The sequence below is a fragment of the Pholcus phalangioides genome, unplaced genomic scaffold (genome assembly GCF_987345545.1).
Source record: "Pholcus phalangioides strain wild (caught in Gottingen) unplaced genomic scaffold, Ppha-v1.0 ptg000016l_1, whole genome shotgun sequence".
Taxonomy (NCBI): Eukaryota; Metazoa; Arthropoda; class Arachnida; order Araneae; family Pholcidae; genus Pholcus; species Pholcus phalangioides.
In genome coordinates, this window is record NW_028301609.1 from 12,734,038 (window position 1) to 12,761,171 (window position 27,134).

At 34.7% G+C, this 27,134-nt stretch overlaps 1 protein-coding gene and 1 pseudogene across 1 annotated transcript in view; one reads left to right on the forward strand and one right to left on the reverse strand.

The window, feature by feature from the left end:
- Nucleotides 1-12,093, forward strand: part of Parp1 (Poly-(ADP-ribose) polymerase) — a 68,871-nt gene extending 56,778 nt beyond the window's left edge. Inside the window, exons 19-24 of the mRNA XM_089245632.1 lie at nt 4,905-5,060; nt 8,358-8,485; nt 10,962-11,023; nt 11,114-11,228; nt 11,588-11,708; nt 11,936-12,093. Coding sequence (XP_089101758.1) covers nt 4,905-5,060; nt 8,358-8,485; nt 10,962-11,023; nt 11,114-11,228; nt 11,588-11,660 — 534 coding nt within the window. The 3' untranslated portion in view covers nt 11,661-11,708; nt 11,936-12,093. The remainder of the gene's footprint in view (nt 1-4,904; nt 5,061-8,357; nt 8,486-10,961; nt 11,024-11,113; nt 11,229-11,587; nt 11,709-11,935) is intronic.
- Nucleotides 12,094-18,651: 6,558 nt separating this feature from the next.
- Nucleotides 18,652-27,134, reverse strand: part of LOC149075077 (constitutive coactivator of peroxisome proliferator-activated receptor gamma-like) — a 32,130-nt pseudogene continuing 23,647 nt past the window's right edge.

A 27,134-nucleotide genomic window follows, 5' to 3' on the forward strand; every position in this document is an offset into this window, starting at 1 on the left:
AGAAAAAAAATTCTTATATTTTCATGCAAAATGAATGGCTTGCGGAAATTTACAATAGAAAATGATTCAAAGTTTTTAATCCGTTTCTTCTGAGTCTCCAAGCTCATCATAATTCATCAGATCATCATAGAGTGCGGCATCTTCGTTTTTATCTTCATCTGGGCTGTCTTAACACCATTGTCACTTTCAAAGAGGATATCATCTTCAGTTCCATCCATCATATTGCTGATGCAACATTTTTTCAAAGATCGGGTGATAATTTCAGTGGAAACACAATTCCACACCTCATGTACCCATTGGCACACTAGGTCAATGTTAGGTTTCTTCAAGGTACCACTTTTTTTGTGGTGTCTTTATCATCGGAACTCATCCATTCGATCCATAAATCCCTCACATAGTCTTTCAAAGACTTGTTGATGCTCACATCTAAAGGCTGTACAATCGACGCTTGTTAGCCCACTGGGTATCAAAGTCAATGATGTTTTTGATTTCTTTGCCTCGGCTTTGACACTATCAGTTCGGTGGGGTTTGAACATATCTCGTACCAATAATGCCGGTTTCTCGAACACTACTACAAAAATGACTACTGATTGTGGGATCGATATTTTCTGATCAAAAACTGACTCAAGTATAACCCGACCCCTCCCCCTCAACTTGAACAAATTTTTCCATAAAAAAATTGGCTTATACACAAGTATATACAGTAATTAAATAATTTATTATTTGCTCATTTCAACCCACAAACCAGAATGTTTTGCCTTGTTCTGCAATGAGCCCTTTGTTAACTGGTAATGTTCTTTGATAAAAATTCCCATACTTTTCTTGAAATTCTTCCAGATTTTTCTGCCGCAACACTAATTGTTCTACGATGTACTTCAGTTTTCAGCATATTCTGCTGTGTAGATTCCAGCCATTTCTTTCTTTAATTCAATATTAAACTAAAACGTGCCCAATTTTCGTTGATGTTTAGCACTGTATAACACAGGGCTTTACAAATCCCAGGTTGCCATAGTGACTGAAAAAAAGGGAATTGTCACCTAAAATATTTTGTGTGGGATTGAATTGGAACTTCAGGGCAACACAAAATTTTCAGGATTCATGTCTGTCTACTAACTGGGGAAAAGGTCACTAAACACCAAAACCTTGAAAATTGAAAAGTGGGGAGAGGTGGAGTGTGGAAGAATTGATTTTATTCTTTTTATTTTTATTTTTGTGAGAAAAATTTCTTGGCTCTGAGGAAATCTGAATGCCACCTACACTTTTTACCGATTTGTAAGGGTCTGTAACACTGTGAGGAAAATGGCTATTGGGCATTGATTTTTATTTTTGGGGGATTTGTGTCTCACAAAAAGCCATTATATCAATGGTTTGACAATAGAAAGGGTGAATAACGCTGATCAATAATGTTTAACATTTTTTTTATAACGAGTGAAATAAGTTTTTATCGACCAATTTTGCGGTGCCAAATTCAAATATGAATGTAAAATCTTAATCACATGCAGTTTTTCAGTATGCATGATGGTCATTTTTTAAAATACACACTATGAAAAACTTACACGTCTTGAAAATGGAGATAATTGCTATTATTCTAATAGTAATAGTTATTCTATAATTGTCATATTCTAATAACAAATTATAATACATTTATTGAGATAATTATTTTATAATACAAATAATACAAATACAAATACAACACCACAACAGGCAAATTGCCCAACGAGGTGGCTGACTTAAGAACATCATGGATCCCCGAGCCCCTACCTACTACTGCTACACCACACATGCACCCCCCCCCCCCCCGCGGAACCCCCCCAACAAATCGGTACATGCGGGAATGTGCGTGTACGTGTAGTGCAACCTGACGTAAAGTTTGTTTCTGTGTAATGCTTGTTATGTGTAGTGCTGTCATCTGCCCCCAGTTTTACTAACTATGAGTAAAGTGTAATGATTGAATATTTGTAACGTTGTAGGACTGTTGCTCTCTGTGGCGAGACTTTTTAAAGGGGAGATCGGCTCGCATTTGCGCCTTGAAGTTGGGAACCACAGAAAACCAACTTCAGCCGACCACCACTGTGGGGTTCGCATCACGAGTCCGGCACTATAACCACTCGACCACCACAGCCTGCGTGAGATACTAATGCAGCGTCCTGATTGGACCTTTGCGGAATAGTGCTATCCGATTGGTCCATTTGAATTTTCTTGTAATTCCTGCTCAAAATGAATTTAAGCCATGGTGTTGCGATCGGGGATGTAGATTTATTATCGTTCACTAGTATATTTTTGACGGCGATGGTCGATTTTTCACATTCCTGATTCTTAACACAGCGAGCGTGTTCATTTAATCTTGCTTTTATGGGTCTCCTTGTCTGTCCTATATAACCAAGAGAGCAATCACCACATGGAATGTAATAAATGCCCCATTGTTTATTCTGCGGTATAGCATCTTTAGGGAGCATGAAACCAAAGTTTTTAGTGGGCACATCTATGGTTGTTAGATTAAACTTTTTAAGAAGCGGTTTGATCTTCAGTGAGAGTATTGGATCGTAGGGTATGACTACACTTTCTCTGAGTGATCTCTCTGTAATATTTTCTAGAGTGGTTTCTCGTGCCGGTTTCAAGAATTTTCTACTTAATTCGTCAACAATCTTGGTGTTGAACCCCCTGTCTATCGCAATTGCTCTGATGGTTTCAAGTTCATGGTCTAAAGTGTTCCGATCTGAACAGATGTTAAATGCTCTCGCTACATAGGTGTGAAAAGACGAAAGTTTCTGTTGCATAGGATGGCAAGATCTGAAATGAGGTGGTAATGAGACTGCGAAAGGTTTACGATAGACCGAGGTTTGGAACTGTGATTTCTGTTTTCTTACTAATACGTCCAAGAAAGAGAGTTCATTGTTAGTTTCGAATTCGGCTGTGAACTGAACATGAGGGTCTATGTCATTCATAACGAGTAACAATTGTTCCAAGTCATCTTTAGAGCCGTCCCAAAGCACAAAAGTATCGTCCACGTATCTTCGATAAAATGAGAAGGGCACAACGTTCAATAGCTTACTCTCAAAGTCGTCCATATATATATCACACAAAATCGGCGAGATGGGATTGCCCATTGCTAGACCATCTGTCATCGAAACTGAAGGCTGTTTGTGAGATACATGTGAAGGTGAGATTGCAAATTTCTTCTACTTCAGGTTGTGAAAAATTGTGGGTTTTAAGTCGTCTTTCTAGACAACTGATACTACCACCTATGGGAATGTTCGAACAGCAGAATAAACAATGGGGCATTTATTACATTCCATGTGGTGATTGCTCTCTTGGTTATATAGGACAGACAAGGAGACCCATAAAAGCAAGATTAAATGAACACGCTCGCTGTGTTAAGAATCAGGAATGTGAAAAATCGACCATCGCCGCTCACTGTTGGCAAGAAGGCCACAAATTAAAATTTCAAGAAGCGAGAGTTTTTCACAAAGTCAAGTCCACAGTTGATCTAGATTTCTACGAAAGCACATATATTCGGGCCTTCAAAAATATAATAGTGAATGATAATAAATCTATACCCCCGATCGCAACACCATGGCTTAAATTCATTTTGAGCTTGAATTACAAGAAAAATTCGAATGGATCAATCAGATAGCACTATTCCGCAAAGGTCCAATCAGGACGCTGCATCAGTATCTCACGCAGGCTCACAGCTTCATTCTGACCACGACGTTTGAAGTGAACAGACGTACTTCTTTTGCTGAGCAACCGAGCGTGAAGATTTGTTATGCAACCCAAATGGGAAACACTGTCAGCGAAACTAGTGGTTAAATTTTTCCTCTGAAGACGGCACCCATTGGTATTGAAATGCATTAGGACTTTTATTATTTTTTGTGTATTTGCCTTATTCGTTGGTGTCTTCTAAATACTTCATTATATATGGAATAGCAAAAAAAAAAACCCCACATTCTTCACACAAACATAATATTCATAGTGCTCACATGTATATAGAAAAAACAAAATTTATACACATTTTTCCAGTATTTTATTTTATTTTTCTTGTATCGTGCTGTCTTTTTTCTGCAAAATCACCAGTAATCACTCACCATTGAAAAATCTGACCTGCCTTCCTCCTTAGTTTGAATGTCTGGGTTGAACCTTTTCGCATTATTCATCACTTTCTGCTTTCAGATCATCAGGGAAAAAATTCAAAATGTATTTTTGGAAATATTTGATGACCAAGATTTTTGTACTAACAGAGTAAGTCTTGAATAAGCTGTTGGTAATTTTGAGGTTTGTGGTTCCCCTAGTAAAAAACCCTTTGTTGCAGATAAAGATTGCGGTGCAGTGAGTTCTATATAAAAACAAAATAACTTGATGGTTTTCTTATTTGAGGACCTACAAATACTCCTCCTTTTAGTTTTGTCTTTTAATTTCAGAAAATATTTTCTTTCTTACCACTTGCATATGCGGTATATACATATATATGAGGGGTTATGTTTCTCTGTAAATGAATTCATATGCACTAAGAAATAGAAACAATGCATTTTAAAAACACATCTGCTTTTTTTTTGCATGGTGATTTTTTTTAAATCCATATTTTTCATTTTTGTACATAGTTTGGAATTTTGACTTCAAGATTTCTAATGCATATTCTGGGTGTTTAATGCACAATTTGTATTTTAAGTGCGTATTTTTGAATTTTTAAGTGCATATTTACATATTTTTCGAGCATATTTTGTCATTTTTAGTGCATATAATCTGGACTCTAGTTATGACACAATTTTAAACAATTTTTTTTTCAATCTCTTAGGATAAAAATATTTACTTTAGAATTATTTGCAATAAAACTTGTACGACAGCGTATTCTTTACATAACATAAAATAGCTTTCAATTTTTTTCCTTTAAATGTTGATTTTTGCAGGTATTCAAAATCAATAGACATGGTGAAATAGACAGGTACAAGAAAAAAAGTGAAGATATGGATAACAAGAAGTTGCTTTGGCATGGGTCACGTCTTACAAACTTTGCTGGCATTCTTTCTCAAGGTCTAAGAATTGCGCCAGCAGAAGCCCCTGTGGTAAATCTAAAGTTCATGTTACAGTTATTGTTTTGTTTGATATTGTCACTGAAGTTATTGCTGTGGTGGTTTTAGTAGTGCTAGTGTATCAACTGCTGTACATGGCATGTTGCAAGGAAACTAAAATCGTCCAGGGGGTATGTGACCAGCAGCTCTGAACAGCCAATTTGCATTGCTCAACAATCAGTTTTAATCTAACAGTTTTACTGTAGACTAATACAACCTCTGACAATAAAGTTCATTGAATGAAGTCAGAACAGCCGATCTGCAACACTGGTGAAGCAAAACGCTGCACATGCGTAGCGGCAGGTGTTGACCATCTGCCGCCACCGTTGTTCAGTTGAGCGTCGTTTGTGTTTCGTGAAAGACTTGTTTTACAAAGTGCTTGTTTAGTGCATTGGTTCTTAACTGAGAACAGGAAAATCCACAAGGACTTTGTCAAATCTCTTTCCTCTTATATCAGGGTTTTTCAACAGGTTTTGTCATGAGATGATCGTAAATGTGGCGCAAAAAAATTCAGGCAAAATTAAACCTTTTTTCGAAACCCCAAAGTCGAATGTCTAAACAAAAATTGAGACACTATATGAGTACCATATCATATGATGTATATCATGATAATGAAAACATCTGAATGTTTTTACCAAACTAAGGCCCAGACAAGACTATTAAAATTTTTAGAAAGAAAGGGTTAAAATTTAAAATACAGTAGAAACGTTTGAACTACAGAGGTTTAAAGTCTTATGAGGTCCTTGCTGAAATTTTTTGTCATAAAGTTTGATTTATTACATAAAAGTTTAGGAAAACTATTTTTATGCATCTACAGCCTGATGTTCTTGAGTATTTTCTCCAGATTAAGAAATTCCATTGATTAAGGCAGTGGTTCACACCCTTGGGGCTTTGTGGCCACTCCAGTAAAATGAAATTAATCTGTAAATTTAGTTGACTAAAAAAAAAAAAGATGCAGGGGAGGATCTTACATAGCTTTTTTTAATCCCTCCTTAAGTCAAAAAGTTTGGGAATCACTGGTTTGAAGTGTGCAAATGTTAGAATCAAAATGTTACTGAAAAGGTCACAGTATAAAAATAAAATTGTGAGAGAAATGCCAGAGGATCTCAACTAGCAATTAAGAAATAGTATAAATTTTAATTTCATTTTGTAAGTAATAGATTTTAATTTGGGAATCGACACATTTTGAATTTTACCAAAACAAAATTTCTGTGATAAACAATACAGTCAATTCGCGATAAGTTGAAATCCAATACCTAGAATGTCTGTTGAAGTTTTCACTCAGTTCCAGAACTTTTTACTGTTAAAACTTTTCCTTAACTTAGTTTTTTTCCATTAAGTCAAATTTTTTGGGAATGGGAGAAATTCAAAAAATAGAGTTCAGCATTTAGCGACGGAATTTAGCAGATTCATTTGTCTGTTTGTAAAAAGTGAATGACTTTCTCAAGAAGGATGAAAAAGGGAGAGAGGTAGTAAAAAATCACAGCATTTTTTTGACGGAAAATAAACATGCATGAATTTTTTTATTTATAAGTCGTTCTATTTATACACGTATTATGTCGTTCTATTTATACATGTATTATGTCCTTTATACACGTATGCCTCCTTTTCCATAATACTTTTTGTACAACTAGTTTATTTATAAATTTTCTCATTCAATAATTAAATGTGATTAAATTAGAACTTAAGTTATAATTTAATCACAATTTATTATCTTTTTGAATTTCTTTTATTTCCAGTAGTTTCACATGTTTTACATGATAAAAAGATGCAGCTGTCCTCTAATTTATCTGGGTCCCAGGCTCCAGGTTATTGGCTAAATCTGGGTCATTTTTTGAGTGAAAGTGGGTCCCTCTCGATAAAAATGCCCTCCACTCCATCATCATTCACCAATATCTCTGTGAATCAAATAATTCATTTCTAAAAACATGTTTAATCCAAAGGTTCATTAAAAAAATGATTAATTTAGCAGCTTATAACTAGGTTCTTTTACATTCATTGTCTAGTACAGTGTTTCCCAAAGTGAGCATTATCATCCTGGTGGGCGATGGAATGGCCCCAGGGCTATAGAAGCTACTGGTTTAACTTAGGATCCTATGGGGGTCGCTTGAGTGGGGGGGATGAGAGAAAAAATTTCTGAAGAAGAGGGCGATATGGAACAAAGTTTGGGAAACTATGGTCTAGTACTAGAGAACCAAATTGTTATGCATCCTTTTCTGAAATTTTTGGCATAGTGTGTTAGTGCCATCTCTGCAGTATCCGTGAATAGCACTGTTATTTTAACAAATTTCTCTTCTCTCCCCACTTTGAAATCTGAACTTCCGATAACTCAAACTAATGATAACTCGAAGTTTTTTGTCAGCCGCTGCACATTCAACTTATTGAGATTTGACTTCATTAGAAATAAAAACCGATCATAGTTGAAATAATTGGAAGAAGCTTTATGAGTGTTCCTGTCCAAAACAGAAAATATTCTACAACTCTCAGTTCAGAAACCTAATTCAGTTTTGTTTCATTAATTTCAATTATTTTTTTATTATAAATAGCAATAAATTAATTTGTGATTTAATAATTAATGATAATTAATTCATGATTGATTATTAAAAAAATCAAAAGTTTAATTTTTGAATTCTCAATGGAAGGGTGCTGCAGAAATTCAAACATATGTTCAAGTGTGCCTTGGGATAAAAAAAGGTTGAACACTGTCTATATTATCGATATTAATCTTAGAATACTGTGTCTCAAAGGCTGACGTATAGGTGGTTAACATTCAGTTTTTATTTTAGTTAGTATTGTTGGGTTATAATGACTTTCTGTAAAGTGTATTCCAAGTATCTATCTGCCTGATCGTTTTGGATTTCATGCAATGAAAAGAAAAATCAATGAATCATATCTGTACCTCAAAACCTAACTATCATGTCAAGTATGAACCATGCAACAGTATGGTTGTGAGGTGCAGATATGTGAAATGCTTCAAAAAAGTAAAACATAGTTGAGACAATAATGTTAAATTTAAAGCATAAAGTATTAAGTTTTCACCTCAGTTTGACATTTGTTTATTTTACTATATGAATGCTGCAATAATTGAATGCATCAACAGAAATTCTGTCATATTTTTTTTCATAAAAATAATATTTGTAGATTTAACTGAAATAATTTTTGCGGAATAACTGATTTGCCTTAAATTCTTTTATGTAACAAACAACCTGGTAAGAGATTAAAGAATGGCAGTTGACAATTTTCTTATGATAAATAATTTGACTATTCAACACCAACAATTCTTATTTCCAGACTGGCTACATGTTTGGGAAAGGTATCTACTTTGCAGATATGGTGTCAAAAAGTGCAAACTATTGCTACACTAACAAGCAAAATCCTACTGGCTTGCTGTTACTGTGTGAAGTGGCCCTTGGAAACATGTAAGCCTATATCATATTTCATATAACTCAATTAAAAAAATCTCTCTAAATACTTCATAATTTTTCTCTGAATTTTCTGTTCTAAATAGTACTGTCTAACCTTATTAAGACGAAGTAAAGAGAAGAAACATCAAAGAAAAGTATTTCATATAACTGACAAAACAGTAATTTGTTTGTCGATACAGACGCAAAATTGAGTAATGTAGTGTTGAGTCCTATCCAGAATGACGGTTATTATTTTCCTAGGAACTTGAGGAAAATTATTAAAATATATACACCACAATTTTTTTGCTTTATTTCAAACCAAGCACGACTCAGGTCTAGCGCCATGGTCAATTTACTACCGAGTGAGTTGCGCCGGAAGTGTAAGTGCATATCTAGTGTCATGTCAGATTTTTCAGTGCTGCCAATCTGTTTCAGAAGTGAAGTGAATAAAAAGTAATGATTGAATATTTGTGCCATTTGTAGGCCTGTTGCTCTCTTTGTCGAGATTTTTTCACGGGGAGATTGGCTTAAAATTGGGAACCACAGAAAACCAACTTCAGCTGACCACCATGATGGCACCAGTGGGGTTCTAACCCGAGACTTATTGATGCAAGTCAGGCCACTATGACCACTCAACCACCACTCACCTTCTCACCTTAATTGTTGAAATGAACAATTAAACCAGATTTCACTGTTAAAGTTAATTTCCCCTCTATTCAGCTATCAAATGGTATTAACCAATCGGGTAACACCTCAAATTTGGATAAATTACAAATACAAATGCAACGTCACAACAGGCAAAATGCCCAACGAGGTGGCTGATAAAAAGATGCCCATAAAAATATGGATGTCATATATTTCAAAAATACACAACCCAATTAAAAATGCAATTAACACAAATTATAAAATGAATAACAAATGAATGGTGTAAGTAAAGCAACACTGGAAATGTGTAAACGTATGCTCATCAGCAATACTTAGAGAAAACAAATCATTGAGCGTATTAGCTGAATAGGAGCTTTAGGAATGTTATGGTAATTGACAGTGAAGAAGACACTGTCAATAATCATAACATTGCTAAAGCCCTATATCCCTTATAACAGGCTTCCTACAACCTGAAAATTCGGTTGGGGGGAGGAAATTGTGGTCTGGGATCTGTCACAATCATTGAAAGTCAGGAAAATTTCTAAATTCTGGAATATTTCTTCAAGATATTGTAGAAACTGTAGTTGAAAATAAAAGGGGATATATTTTTCTTGCACACACATCCTCACACTGACTTTCATTTATTTAGTTTAGTACTTTTACATATTTACAATATAAAATCCTGTTCTACTGAGTGATATATCCATCACTTTCTTTTTCTCCTTCTATCCTTACTGCTATATTTCTATAGCTGGTTTTTCATCTACACTTGCTTACTTTCTTTGATTAAAAAAAAATAAAAAAAAATAAAAAATCAGGACACCAGACTTTAAACTAATTTTTAAACAATTTTTTTTAAACATTTTGGTCATATTTTACCAAAAATTTGATTGAAAAATTAAACTTCACACTTTATTTAGAAATCACTTTCGGTATGTTTACTTTGGTTCCCTAACAATGCGTGTCAGACATGCATATGCCTTTACAGTCATTTGTCACTTTAATGCTGCCAGTATTATGTATAATAGTCCATTCCTTTGTAACGGGTTGTCACTTTTTCGAGGCCCCCACCCAGTAAAGTTTGAAGAAAACCCAAGCAACACCGGATATTATAGTTAGTATAGCTATATTTCAACAGCAAGAGTGCTGTTGAAAGAAAACAGTCAAAAGTTGGATCCTTGTATAAACATATGTTTCTATTTCAAAAAGTGAATGGGATGATCAGATTTTTGTCTGTCTAGTGCAGAGTTCCCAAACTATTTGCTGCATGGCGCCCCCTCTTCAGAATTTTTTTTCTCATTCCCCCAACTCATAAGGTCATATGTTATACCCGCAGCTTCTACCATGTATATCAACCTCAAGGGGTGGTATTTCCAACTTTGAGAAACACTTAGTCTAATGAATTGCCTATGTATAATTGACACATCTTTTGAACTTCCAAATTTAAGAAATGATCAGGCGCATTATATCTGAGATAAAATCAGAATATGCCTAAATTATGGTTTTTATTGCAATTGTGATAATATCCTTTGGTTCAGGCTCTATTTTTACATGAGCAATATGGGCATTTGTTTTAAGGTGGGTGAGCCCCAAATTTATAATATATATTTTACCCAATTTTATTTGGTAAAACTTTGGAAAACCGAAAAATATTTTCCCTAATTCAGATCGTATTATTTCTAAAGTGCCTATTATTAGCAAATCCTATTAAATATAAATTTTAATGCTTTACCAACCGGTGATGGACTATACACAGCATGTACAATGCACCCATTGCAATATTAACTGTATGACAAAAATATTTTACAATGTGTCTTTTGTTCAATTTTTTTCACTAATTTTTCAGAGTTGAAAAAATGCAAGCTGATCCTTCTATCAAACTACCGAAAGATAAACATAGTACAAAAGGTAACATTTATTATTTCGAGAGGTTGTCTGTGAAAGTACAGTTAGTTTGCATGCAAATGTTATGTTTTCTTACACGCTCTTGTTATTTAGGTATGGGGGCAACACAACCAAATCCTAAACAAACTATTGTTAGGAATGGAGTTGAGATTCCATGTGGTAAACCTGTCAAGGCATCTGTCAAAAATTCATCATTGCTGTACAACGAGTATCCTTTTATTTTTTTGTGTGAAATTGCACTGGTGTTTTTTTTTTTTACTCCGAGTTCCATGCAACCTAGAAAGTCAGGGGAAACATAAAATATTTGATGAATGGGAAAAATTCTGATAAATATTTGGAAGGTTTTGATTTTGAAAACTTTTTGCTATAGTAGTTTTGGTCAGGAAAATGATCAAGCAGATTTTGCCAGGAGCCCTGAATCTTGTTAATGAGTAAGAATGTATTTATCAGGCCAATTTTTTTTTTTTTTCAAAACTTTGTTGTCTTGAACATAAAAAAAAATTGAAGCTTCATTTTTTATTTTATTTTTGATTGAATTACAGATATTTTCTTTAACCATCATGACAGATACATTGTATATGATGTCAGTCAAGTCAACATCAAGTACCTCCTAAAAGTACATTTCAACCACAAATTTTAACGTATATATGTGTTGCAGCATATCTCTACTCAATGTTTTTTGTATGATGTAAGTATGCATTGATTTTATCGTTTAATTATTTCAAGCCAGTGTCTTTATAAAATTAACAGTATTAATATATAATTAAGGTATTAATATGGTGATTTATAAATTGCTTTATTACCAGTTTAACCTTAATGGTAATCCCCATAATAAATTTAGAATATTTCACATAATTCTCTTCACTTATTCTACATCTCTTTACCATAAAAACGTCATATTTGTGTTTCTGACAGGATCACCAATTGGGAGCTCAAATGTAGCTAAAAAGTGACGCTGAAGTTGAAAGAACTTGGTTATTCAATTCAGTCACACACAGTACTTGTTTCTCACTTTTTGTTAGTCCACTTGTCATGTGTATCATTGTGGAAAATAAAGGTTGTTTAATGTTTTATATATATGTTCTTTCTTCATACTGCAACTAATGAAACACTATTCATATATAATAACATACTACCACTATCCCTTTCAGACCCAGTACTAACAAATATTTTTTTTTTCTCATTGTCAATCTTTTTTTTTTTTTAACCTCGGGAGTTCAGTGTTAACTTCAAGTGTATGGGTGCACACAGTGCATTTCCACACATGGGAAACTAGGGGTCGACAAAATATAGGCCTTTTTTCTGTTTTTCTACAATGAATGGTCTGAAGTTATAAGGGGGGTTGTATCCACATGAAATTGTGACACTGAAATTGATAGAATTGTGCTAATTCTTTTATGTTTAAAATGTGTATTACCAGACTTCTACAGATAGGGTACCACAGCTCTCGCACACTATAGTGATATATTGATTCACACGAGAAACAAATATCGCAGTCAGGATGTGGTAATTTTTTCTTCAAAATTTGAGAGAAAAAAAATTGTTTATTACATGCATTAATTAATGATAATTAATCATTGCAAACGGACTCGCTCCATTGATTTTGGTTCTCTCAAAGTGGAAGGTATCCATTTCATAGTGGATATGATCCAAACAAAAGTGCGGTTAATTCCATCCTTGAAAAAATAGTTGAACTTTGAAAATGTGATGGGAATACAGCCCCTATCCACTTAAGGAAGGGGAATAAAAGAAATTAGGGGTAGTAAAATTAAAATTAAAAGAAGGGGTTGGTCCCCAAATTACACTTCTGTGGAAATAACCTCCCAGAGGGTAAAAAAAGTATATCTAAAGCGAGAAAAAGCAACATGTATGTTTGTATGCTCAGGGGTCAAAAGTTACATACATAGTGGAACCAGTCTTTTTGTCCCTTAAATAAGAAATGCTCCTCAAACAGAGTATATATATGTATACTACATATTTTTAATCTTGCAGCGCACATGTTAAAATTCGGACTTGTTGATGTGGATACACTGGAGTGTATAAAACAGCAATGCTCATTTTAGCAATAAAGTCGGCGCTTAATTTTACGGACCCATACGGACTTGAATAATTAGTTTGTAGAATCAAAAGTTAATGGGAAAGACATTTGTAGGAATGGTTTATTACTGTGGACCAGAAGACTAGTTCATAAAAACATGTGGTTCATAAAATCGAGTGTCAGCTGTGTAATCCAAGTATAGGGAAAGAATTATTATTTTTAGCTATTAAAGCAGCACCTTCATGAAGTTATGAACAATTTTCATTGGGTTTCATTGTTTCTTTCTTCTCTAGCCTCATCACTTTGTAAAACTTAGTTTGTTTACTACGGAAAATTTCAGTGACAAGTAATCGCTTTAAGCAGTTTTTAAAATTTCCCTGATCTGTGCGTTATAAGTTGCATCGGAAATAAAAGCGTGTTAAGAACCAGAGATATTTCAGTGTCACTAAAATAAAGCAGAATAAGTTTGATGAGAGATCTCTGGATTGCTGCTGTAAGGGTAAAATTGTATGCAACGCCTAACTTGATTAATTTTTTATGGTCAGTAAATGCTCAATGTGTATTTTGTGGTAATAATATCAACAATAATTTAAAAGAGATCACAGTAACATTAATTTGATGGCTTGTATCGATGCTGTTGCCTCTTGATGTAATAATAGTCCCTCTAGGACAATATTTTTTTCTTAGCCTGCTGAATCTGGTTGTATCAAGATTTCATTGTACTTATAAATATTTGTGCCGACAATGATGTTCATTCTATTGAATTCACTCGAAAAAATCACTGACGCCAGAAAGATGAATGCTATCGTGAGGAAAAAGAACTTTTCCAAGTTTTTTTTTAATGTCAGATGTAAAATATCACAATTGAAAAACAACAGACTCTTAAACAGTCCTTGACAAAAATATAAATTATGAGGGGAAACGGTAATGCAAAACATTACTTTTCAATATTATCAAAAATATCATTTCTAACAGCAGTTTCCTTCTTTAATAGTCCATTAATCTCACATGTAAAAAAAAAGTTATGTAGTCTGGGGCTACTTTGTTCCCCCTTTTGTAAGAGCTTGTTGGGAAGAACTCGTGCAAGGTATAGCAAATTTGTAAAATCGCTTGTGAAAATGATGTAAATACATTCTAAGACAATTGTGGGTACAATTTTATAACCATATCAAGCCATCATAATTTTTTTTCAATTCAGACTATTGTACTTAATATAATGACTGATTTATACTTAACTGACTTGTACTTAATATAATGACTATTTCTAACAAGGAAAGGGTTGGAAGGTGTCCACAAAGCAGAATGTTTCGCATTGTTCTGCGATGAGCCCTCAGCTGACTGGAAATGTTCTGCAGTAAAAATCCTCATACATGTAATAGTGTGGTTTTGCCCTTTTTCTTCCAAAGTTCTTCCAAATTGTTCTGCGACGTACGTTGCCGATTTTGGCACATTCTGCTTTGGGGGAAGGTGTAATTTTCAAAAAGCTTAAAAAAAATTACCACTAATTCTACTTATTTGAATATGCACAAAAATATAAAATATCTGGTCATGTGTCACTCAAAAAATTGTAAGTACAGTAGACTCGGTAACTCGACACCCTAAAAGTATTGACAAACATGTCGAGTTAGCAGGATTTCGTTCTAAATTTTTGTCCGATCGTTTGTGTATGTAATTATATGCATTCAAACAATTTGATTAAATAAAATGCTAATTCTCTTATAAATTTTAATTCAGGGTTGTTTCATAATAGAATCAAAACGTAAAAAAATTTACCTCATGAAAAATAATCAAGTACATTTGTTTTTCTTTCCGCAGAGAAAACAAAAATTCTTCTATAGTGTTCAGTTTATCCCAATTTATCCAATTGTTTGGCTTTTTCCTGAGTGCGTAGGAATCGATGTATCACATCTACAGCTTTTAATGCATCATGGCGAGATGGTGCAGATACTTCTTCATCTGAACTTTCTGATTCTATTTCTTCGAAACATGAAGCACTTCCTCTTTGATTGATTCTAGAATATTGTCTTCTAAAAGTCCTGAAGTTACAAGATCAAAGTCAACGTTCACAAATTCATCCTCTATAAAATCACCTGTAGCATTATTTATGCTTTCTCCACACATAATTTGAGAGGAATATTTGGTTAAATTATCGTTTTCCAAAGACTCGGAACAAAAACCAACATGACGAAAGCAGTTCCGAATCGTGGCACTCGTGACTGACTTCCATGCAGAATCAATCATTTCAATAGCATCTAAAACAGAAATTTTTGCATCTATTCCAACATCCACAAATTTTTTTGGTCTGTAATTTTCTGTAAAAAGTTTTCATACTTAGGATAATTCCTTGATCCAGTGGTTGTGAAATTGCTGTTGAATTAGGTGGTATAAAGCATAATTTTTTATTTATTATTTTGGTTTTATTTATTTTGAAATTAAGTTTTATTTATTTGGATGAGCAGTGCAATTATCAAAAATAAATAAAACTTTTCTTTACTCACTTGAAAATTTTCTATCTAACTTCCTCAACCATTGTTCTAAAATCTCTGATGTTATCCATGCCTTTTTGTTGCCATCATAGTCCACAGGAAGAGTTTTAAATTGTTAAAGCACTGCGGTTTTTTTGACTTTCCGATAACTGACGGTTTCAATTTTTCAGAACCGTCTGAGTTAGCAGCCAAAAGAACTGTCAAACGATTTTTGTGTTTTTTTACCTGCTTCACATTTTTCGCCTCTGAAGGCAAGTGTTAGGTTTATTTTTTTCGCCTTTTACCTAACCAGTCTCATCACAATTAAACACTACATCTTTATACCCTTCTATCATTGGTTTCAGAATATCATTCTTCTAATTTTTAACAGTTTCTTGAGATGCAGATATGCTCTCTCCACAAACTTTCCTAAAAACAATGCCATGGCGCTGTTTGAATCGGGTCAACCATCCACTGCTCGCAGTAATATCACCTTGATTGAGACTTTTTGCGAAATCCTTTGCTTTCTCTTGAATTATTGGTCCTGATAATGGGATTGAGTGAGATCGAGCGAATTTAAACCACAAAAGAGTTGCTTCCTCTACGTCACCGAGGTCTGATTTTCTTATGCGTTTTCTGCTTGGTTCATAAGAAGATTCAAATGCTGACAAAATTTTTTCCTTATTTTTGGCAAATGTTGAAACAGTGTTCCGTGCAACTCCATATTTTTTGGCGAGTTTTACCTGATTCTAGTTTTTTCAAAATTTCAAGCTCTTTTTCTTTTACTCCTTTTCCAAGAAATCGTGAAACTGAGTTCCACCAAAAACATTCTTTACAATAGACGATATCAAAACTCACAATAGATAAGATTTTTATCCCTATTGGATGTTGACAATATCCACATTTTTTTTTTGACCATGAAAAGAATGAAAGACCTTTTTTTTTGGAAACTCCACTAAAATGATAAGCCGGCCAACAGGTTTCAAACATTCATTCTTCACATACACGCCCCCGATGCAGAAAAGGGGACCCATCATAGAGAACAAAGGATTGTTAAAGTACCCATGAACAATGTCAAAAAATTCTTAGAACTGGTAACAGAAGGCCAATTGTAAAAACCAGCCATAGTGAAGGGACAAAAATCATAGTCGACTTAAGCAGAGTTAAGCCAAACATGAGTTGAGTTAGAGAGGTTTCCCTACATTGAAATTATTATTGTGCCAACCAAGGGAATAATAGATGTCGAGTTACCAAGAGTCTACTGTATTAATATTTTGAACGACAATACAGGCTAAGAATGAAATTAGAAATTCCCAAAATCCCACAACCCTAGAGTCAAAGAGTGACATCATTCTAACAACATATGGTTAATTACAACACAGAGAGTGAAGGGGGGGAAAAAAAAGAGAAATATAGTAGAACCTCATTTATACGTTGTTTGGTATACAGTTATGTGATTTTCACGTTTTATGATGAGCTTCCGTCGCAACATGTTCCTATACATTTTAATTTTAAAATAATTCATTTATTCACAGCGAAACCTCAGTTACTCGACATTTTCCACTTTGACACCAGATCTTTTGAAAAAACGTTCATCAAATGCGCACAATTTTTGTATGCAGTGAAACCGTGTTGCTGCTATAGTTCTTACATATTGTCACTGCAACATCCATAATTTTAGAATGATTGCTGACATATTCGAAAATAGCCAGCTGATGGTCATTTAGAGTGGATTCTGAAGTGATTTGTTTTTTGCTTGTTTCTGAGAATATGCAGACGCAGTAAGCCCAAAAGAAATAGGTTTCAATTGTTTTGACGGGCATATGTTCTTTTAGGATTTTTCTTCCTATGTTTTCAGCGTTATCCTTGAAGGGTAAGAAAGTCTATACATTGTAAGCATTTGGAGGGTACAGCTCTGCCGATAAGAGAGACATACAATACACATACACAATAAGTTTTCATAGTTTCCTGTGGAATTCTTTCGTTATGGTACTTTGTTTGCTGGGCGTGTGTCAAAATGTCTGCCGTTCGTAATATCGTCAAAACGAAAAGTGCTTTCTTTAAAAAATGTAACTGGAAATTTTAGAAGAATCCAACGAGAATTTTAAATTCATGATAGCAGTCGATTTTGCAAAACAGTTAAATATCCCTGTGGCAACTTTGAAAACGCTTATAAAGCAGAGAAACAAAATTTAAAACCAAAAGCTGCTGGTTTCAAATTGTCTACTGCCAAAAAAGAAGTCCAAGATGGGAAATGTTCCCAAGTCAAAGATTTTGTTGCAATTTTTTATCCAATGTCACTGCAAAGATAATATTCCACTAAATTTTATTTTTTTAAGTGATTTGTAATGCACGATTTAATTATTTTTCCCTCAAGTGTGTTATATTGAAATATATTTTTTTATAGAGTTGGAGTTGCAATTAAACACATTGAATTTTATAATTTTTTTCAAGCCTGTGTGGTGGGGAGCGGAAGAAGTCATTTTCTTTAAAGTCTCAGTTTGAAATACTTACATTGATAGAACCAGGGCTCCCACTCATCCTACTTTTTGGTAAAATTTCCTACTTTCGTCCTACTTTCTCATTTTTGTCCTACTTTTCCTACTTTTTTACCAAATCCTATCGACAAAATTTGTGTAATTGATTTTAATTCAGCAGGAAATCATTAATATATTGCCAAATATTACTAATGTTGGAGAATGCAATTAATGATTCTGCCAAAGCAGAAATTGTATCATTTTTAAGGTTGAAATTTATTCCTAATTGAAATTTATTGTGTTACTAAATAGTACTATGGGAAACTGACAAGAAAGGGGTTTTTGTGTTCTTGAAGGAAAAATAATGTAAATTTTCTCAAAAATATGACTAATCTCATATAACATGTAAAGAAAGCAACGAATATGAATGGAATTCGGTACAGATATGTTTAGCAAGCAATATCCAAAATGATAGATGCATCACTGACTCAAACACTTTAGTTATCCAATAATGTCTGTTGGGCAAAATCAAACACGTTTGGAAATTTTCATTAGAAGAGTTGCTGAGTAGCATTGGATCTTTTTTCAGGATTGGTACAAAGTAGTCTTTAATTATGGTATTTGCTTGGGCTATTGCTGTGGTTGTGGGGATTAGAGGTTCCAAGCTTTCTTGGGGGCAGGGTCGGATGAAGCTGATGCTTTCTCTGAAGACGACTTCGAAATTAATGCACAAGAGCCATGAGAGGGAAGAAATTCAGAATCTTTGCATTGCAATGAACTGCCGGTCATTATAAATTTCCATAAAGCATCGTAGGCATCTCCCTGTAAAAGATAACAGAATTAAAGATATTGAAATAATATTACAGCATGTGATACAATCATCTGACAGTACCAAGTGCACACACACATCCCTGAAAAATTGTGTAACATTAGATGCTTTAAATGCTCATATCTCAAAAATTACACAAAATCTATAAGCGTTTTTGGTGTCTGGTGGTAGATCTAGATATGATAATACACTGATGTTATTGTCTCAAAAATACTTGATATTAAATAGGAAAATAGGATTTTTGTGTGAGGAGGCACACATGGTTTTGCTGTCCTACCACCACTACTCAGTCGTACATACCCTTTCTACACATTCCTCTGCTATTAATTTAATATTCCATTCTAATTTCTGCCGGAACAAGTGTTCTGAGTGTATGAGTGGCCCCTACTGCATTTAAGCTGCAGAGTTGTGTTTGTTTTGTGTTCTTGCTGGTGCCGTCATCTTTCTTTCATATTTTAAAGTGAGAATGGTAAATGCTTGAATTTTCCACCCAGAGATCCCGAAGAGTCTAGATTACAGAGTTTTGCCCTCCCCTTACCGCAACGGCCTTCAACTTTTCTGACATTGCGAGCCAAAAAAAAAATCACATGAAGCCCCGATGGCCAAGTCATGCTGTGGTATCTCGATTCACACAGTGGTATGTTAACGGATCCTGGAACTCAGAGCCAAACATGTGATCCTATTTTGTTGGACAATTTTATTTATTGTGATTTATTATTTTTTATTGAATATGAGTTTTTAATCAAAAATTATTTTTTTATTAAATAAGAATCTATCAATTCTCAAAAGATTGAATAATTCTGAAAACATTTTTTCCAATAAAATATGGTGATTCTGGAAATTATGAATTTCCATGAATTGAGAAATATACACTATATAGCATGTGTCTGAGTTGTTCACTTTGGAGTTTACATGAATCATTCTGAAATATTGGTCATGTAAACCATCTGTTTGTACTCACAATTTCCAGTTAAAATTATGTCACGAGTGCGTTTAGGGAATCTACAGAAAATTAAATAAGAAAAAAGTGTTTTTGATCCACCATGAATCAGAAAAAAGCTGCAAATGATTTGTAACTTCCACAGAATATTATACCTGTTATTCTAAATGTTTGAATGTATTTCCATGAGAATTGCACATATTTTCACAAATGCGTGTAATTTTATATGAATATTTCTTCTATAAATTCAAATCTCCATCGCACATTTTTTTGCTTATAACACGTGGAGTCTTCAACCAAATTTTATGAAACTTGGAGAAAATTTGACATTAAAAATGAAACCATCTATATACACCGAAGAGCCAAAAACACTGGTCACCTGCCTAATATCGTGTAGGGAGCCCGCAGAAGTGCCGCAACACGACGTGGCATGGACTCGACTAATGTCTGAAGTAGTGCTGGAGGTAATTTACACCATGAATCCTGCAGGGCTGTCCATAAATCCGTAGGAGTAAGAGGGGGGTGGAGATCTCTTCTGAACAGCACGTTGCAAGCAGGGCCGTCTTAAGAGTATCATGGGCCCCCGGGCCAAGTGGTTTTTCGGACCCTATCTGGTAAATCCTAGAAAATTTCAACTGGATTTCATTTTTGTGAGGCCCCTCTTCTCTTGAGGCCCCCGGGCCGTGCCCGTGTGGGCCCATGCGTTAAGACGGCACTGGTTGCAAGGCATCCCAGATATGTTCATGTCTGGGGATTTAGGTGGCCTGCGGAAGTGTCTAAAGTCAGAAGAGTGTTCCTGGAGCCACTTTGTAGCAATTCTGGACGTGTGGTGTTGCATTGTCCTGCTGAAATTGTCCAAGTCCGTCGGAATGCACTATGGACATGAATGGGTGCAGGTGATCAGACAGGATGCTTACGTACCTGTCACTTGTCAGAGTCGTATCTAGACGTATCAGGGGTCCCATATCATCACAGGGCCTCCACCAGCTTGAACAGTCCCCTGTTGACATGTAGGGTCCATGGATTCATGAGGTTGTCTCCATACACGTCCATCAGCTCGAAGCAAGTGGAACCGAGACTCGTCAGACCAGGCAACGTGTTTTCAGTCCTCAACAGTCCAATGTCGGTGTTGTCGGGCCCAGGCGACGCGTAAAGCTTTGTGTCGTGCAGTCATCAAGGGTACACGAGTGGACCTTCGGCTCCGAAAGCCCATATCGATGATGTTTCGTTGAATGGTTCGCACGCTGACACTTGTTGATTGCCCAGCATTGAAATCTGAAGCAATTTGCGGAAGGGTTGCACGTCTGTCGTCCCGTTCTTTCATGATCTGTTTCCGGCCACAGAGATGTCGTTTAATTTTTTAGCGGATTCCCGATATTCACGGTACACTCGTGAAATGGTCGTACGTGAAAATCCAAATTTCATCGCTACCTCGGAGATGCTATGTGCCATCTCTCGTGCGCCGACTATAACACCACGTGCAAACTCGCTTAAATCTCGATAACCTGCCATTGTAGCAGCAGTATCCGATCTAACAACTATGCCAGACACTTGTTGTGTTATATAGGCGTTGCCGACTGCAGCGCCGTATTCTGGTTCCATTTCTCTTTATTTGCGTACGCATGCCTGTACCAGTTTTTTTGGCTCTTCAGTTTATATATTTATATAGATAAATATGTATCTATATACAGTAGGGTGGAACGAAAAAGGGTGTTTTTTCACTTTTTTTAGAAATTGATGTTGCCTTAGTATTCAAAAGATGCCTTTCAATGTAGGAAAATATTTTAATATCTTGAGGTTCCTCACGGACCCTAAAGGTCGAGAAAAAGGACTTTTCTAAGTGCACATTATAAAAATCTTTTTAAACATAAACGAAGTTGATGACTTTTAAAAAGCGTTCGCCAAAAAAAGAAAAACACCTAATTTAAAAGTTATTCAGTACATGGGGCAAAACTGAAATATATATATAAACCCAAATATTAACTCACAAAAGTTAAGAGTTCCATATATGTTATAACTGACAAGCATATTTGCTTATTTGCAGCTGTCATGGCAGTTGAAAGGAGAATTTTTCAAGCACTCCGAATATAGTGATTGATAGAGAGAGATGAAAATAAACCCCCTTTTTTTGGTGGGGTGGGGACAACTATAACCATGTTCCAAATTATAAAAAAAAACTTAGTTTGACGATATAGGTGACAGGAGAATGGCTCTATTGCTTCCACTGTTCTTACATTTCACTTTTGCAAAATAGTCAACTTTTTTTCAAACGATGGAAGAGTACTCCTTTATTTTATTCTGGCTTGAATGAAGCCTTCACGACTCTCGGTTGTTGAAACAGCAAGAGATGCTTCAGTTACGAGTCGTACGCGCCGTTCAACTGCTTGTGTGTGACACAGAAAATTCGGTATAGATGGAAAAGTAGGTTCAGATAATTTTTGTGGGTCCAGTTATTGATTTTTTATAATAGGTGGTTCAGTAACTCGCACTTGATCCCATGCAAATAGTTCCGAATAATGCTTAGCAGAAAAGTTTATTTTCCGAACATGGAATGTACGGATTTTCTGCTTCTGATAATCCCTCATTTCTAATTTTCAGAATTCTCTTGATTCCCAGTTTTTTGTAAATGAGATTCTCATCTGAGAGTAATGAGAGCAATAAATTCTCTGGGTGGACGTAGAAGTTTTTTTTCTCCCATCGGCCCCAACACAATCTAACCCATAGGCAGGGTTGTTGATTTAAAAAAAAAAAAAAATCAATTTATTTGATATGACATCCATATTTTTATGGGCATCTTTTTATCAGCCACCTCGTTGGGCATTTTGCCTGTTGTGGCGTTGTATTTGTATTTATGTATTTAAATCATGATTTTTTTGATTTTATTAAACAAAATATATAATAGGACATGAATGTCGCTCTCCACTTGTTAATACAAGATATACAGAAGACTCTGGATGTTGTGAAGATATTTATTATTTGAGATGTTAATTTTTTAAGGAAGGAAAAAAACTCGTCTCTGCCTCTACCGGGAGTCGAACCCGGGTCCCTTGATTAAAAAAAATTAACATCTCAAATAATAAATATCTTCACAACATCCAGTCTTCTGTATATCTTGTAAAATATATAATATATATATTACTTACACACTAGTCATTAATCTATGCTTTCTTTAAAGAATATAAAATTAAAGAAATTTTAACTTACAAAAATAATGACTATTTAAAAATTGAAATAGTGAAAAATTTAAAAATGACTATTTAGTATTTTATAACTAAAGATAAAGAATCATACTTGTGAAATATATTTCAGAACATTTTATTAAGAAAAAACGGAGGAAAACACTTCTTGAATATATAGATTTACATCACGTATTAAATAATTTTACCCTTTGTGAATAATTGTCCATTTGTTTCATTAGAAACACTAGTTTGAATGCTTTGTCTACTCTTAATCTGTTTCGCTATTTGGAATGAACTGCACCTTGAAAAAATCCTTTCAACACAGGCATCAATGATTTGGCTGTAGTTAGTGTGTTTACAAATTACATATGACTCTCTGTAATTGTATCTTTACCAAAAACAATTTAAAAACTATTCCACCACTCAAAATCAGGCATTGTATCAACAACCTTAGGGTGGAAAAAAAAATTTTTTTAGCATGAAAATGGTTCCAACTTTTCCAAAAACCAGAGTCACATTTTTGTTTGATTAATTCAAGACCCTTATTTCTCTCTTCTTTTGTGACATTAATTCCCTATTAGAAGTTAACACTGATGAGCTTAGAATAAATGCATCAAAGTGTGCATCTGTTAATTATTTTTCATATATATTTTTATATTCTGATGACAAAACCTTTGCATTGTTTGATGTTGATGCTTCTTTTATCTTCAATTGCAGCTTTTTCCATGCCAATACACATTCAGCTATGGAGCAGTTGTGTGTGTGTGTTCCTTTGTACAAAATCCTTAATTTTACCTATTGGCTTCAGAATTGCAATTATGTCCTTGACATTTCTTTTTGAATCGATATTTAAGATTTCACTAGAGATGTTATCTGAGATCTGTGGTCTTCACAAACTTTGGTAACAACTGACGAATTTTTAACATAAGATTCAAGAGAATCACAACAAGTATTCCATCATACCTCTTCAGGAAGACCAATGCACTTCCTCCTTACATATGATATGCTTTTAGAAATGATTGTGGAAGTATCTAAATATACTTGTAACATACTTTGTTACATTAGTTTTAACCAAATCGTCGGCTAACAAGTTTGAAATGTGGGCACAAAACTTGATATGTTACATTAGAAGTTTTCTCTTCTGTTGACTTCACTGAACTAAAAACCACATTTGCTAAATAATTTCCAGCATGTGATAAGCCGGATGTGTGAATAATATCAACATGGATGGCTTTACTACACCGTTTGATAATACATAGAATTTATTTATTATGTATATCCATCCATCGCCATGTAATTTGATTTTCTAAGTCAATTTTACATTCTCTAACTTCATCATTGTAAATCTTTGGTAACCATTTATCAGCTAAATTGGTACGACTATGGTATGTTTGATATATGCATATTAATATATATATATAATATTATAAAAATATTTGAAAATATATTTAAATTAATTGATATTTAAAATAATTTAATAAAAATTTAAATCAGTTTAGAGCTGCATAAACAATTTTATTCAATTACAACAGATAATTTTTCATATTTGAAAAAAATTGATTTAAATCACGGCAACCCTGCCCATAGGATCCCATGTTATACCCGTAGCTTCTACCGCCCCCCTGGAACATTCCATCGACCCCAGAGGGCGTTTACTCCCACGTTGAGAATCACTGATCAAGATGCTTCACAAGATGCCTTAGAGTAGGCTGACCATATTTCTTCGAGAGAAATACGGGACATCGCCAATTATCGCCAAAAACGACTCCAAAACCAAACAAAGTTGCCAAATATTGTTGAGATTACGGAAAATCACAATGGCGGGAAATGATGCATTACTACAAGTAGCAGTGGATTAAAATGTACTCCACGAAAAAAAAACGTTCACCATGGCAAATGTGGGAGATTAATATTCTCATATATAATAGTAATTATCATAAAATAATTTCTGAGTTGAAAAATAATGTTAATCTTTGACTTCAATAGAGAATAAAAATTCAAGTAGGCTTCGTGTAAAATACGGGAAAAACCGGGACACTTTTGCCAAAAAGTCGGGACGGCCAAAAAAACAGAAAATATCGGGACTGTCCCGGGAAATACGGGACGTATGGTCACCCTACCTTAGAGGTAACTCATTAAAGTGAAAAAGACAAATAAGCCATTGCAAGGGACGGCCTATTTTTTTCTCTATTAATTTGATAACACCATTTTTATAACCAGTATGTATTGGTAACAGTCCCGTCGCATCCGATCGCCATCAATTCCTTCGTATCAAAATCTTGCTTCAAAATATCTAGGATTGATGACTTTGTATCCCTTGCTCTACTGCTTCTTGGAGTTTTTGTTCAAAAGCAAATGAAGTACTTGCTTCGGCACCGATTGATGGACCAGCTTCAGTACTAGTAGATGGAAATGCTAACTTCAACGGTAAACTGTGTTTTGGCTCATATAGATCACTTTCCTCAGAATCGTTGGATATAGATGAGTTTTCTTGGTTTATGAACTAGTTTCCGCCGTTTCTTCTTGAGATGACTTCAAATGGGATACTATTTTCATTTTCCTTTGTTTTCAAATTTCTTCGTTGTTAGGACATTACTCGATCAATGGCCATCTTGCGTGTACTTCTTTGATCTTGCCAGAAATCTCGCTCTAAATTTGGGATCCCCCTTTCTCTAAGACACACTTAGTCTTTCAAAATCACATTTGCATGCTGCAATGTCAAACAATTTCCGTGCTTCGCACTGAAAAGATTTCAAGTTCAAGTTGAAAGTTTGAGAACCTTTCCCTGCTCTCATATTTTTCTGAAGATTCTTGTATTTACAGTAAAATCTTTGAAAATTTTGCATATCCGTTGGTGAGAAACCGTAGGAATTGAAACAGTTTTCCAAATATTTTCTATCTTTGGCACGATAATTTCAAGAATGTCTGCAATAGCTGAATCTTTTCTTGATTGTCGTGCCTTCATATTGCGTTGAGTTAGCAAATAACAGAGCATAACATCGCCATAGGTAGGCGAGACCCGAGAATCCCACTCTTTAGGATTTCCTAATAAAAGATTGATTTTATATTGATTCCACAACAATAAAAGCTTCTGATCATTATTTTGACTGCTAAACACCCTCTCAGTTAAGGGGTAAGATTGCAAATGAATACTGAAAACAAGAGAAAAACATCGAGGTCACTGAATGAATCACTTGTTCAGGGGGAATAGAAAAGCCGTCTTTGCGGTGTCATGTTACAGAATTCTACACGTGCGTAAAACTTCAGGGGCGATGAGGAACCTCCAGAAGTTTGAATTTTGGGGGAAAAAATTAGGAATGGCATTTGCTCACATAAAGGCATATTTTAAATTCTATTACAATGGCAATTTCGAAAAAAAAAATTTCCGTTCCAGCCCAATATACAGGTTGTTTCCTTGAAGTGACAACAAACTCAGTGAGGTGATGACATCAAGAGGAACAAAAATTGCCATAATACATGATATCACAAACCACGCTTAGTCGGTGAAAATCACAAAAATACTTTTAAAGGGTGTGATATCGAATGGGACAAAAAGCCCAATAATAAGTCCTAATATCATTTCAGTTCGACTACTTTGACATCGAACTGCGCTATTCAGGCTGTCGATTTTTTTTATTATAGATCTATTTATTATAGGCTTTTTGTCCTCCTCGACGTGTCACCCTTCATAAATGTTTCTGCAATTTTCACCGATTAAACATGGTTTGCAAATGCCATGTTCTATGGCAATTTTTTGTACATCTCATGCCTAATATTACCTTCTCCTGAGTTTGTCGCCATTTTAAGGCAACACCCTGTATAATGTATCATGAGTATTTCGTATTTACGAAACAACTTCAATAAATGCGAAATTTGCCAATTTCAACGAATAAATGGAAAAATTTGAATTTTTACTACTTTTTTGCGAAATCTCGATAATTTAAATTTTATCGTTAACTAGCTATAATACCCGGAGCTACCCGGGTTTCCTTCAATGAGGCTCTTTAGATCACGTGATATTTCCCTCTTTCTTTGAGGGACATAGTAAGGTTCCGGGACGAATCGTCAGGGAAGCTGCTAAACGAAGAAGCAAAAGAGGGAAAAACTACCCTGAAAAAGATAGCGCGGGAGCCACAGAAAGAAGAAAAGAAAAACACTCCCGCCTGTACAATTCCATTATGTACAC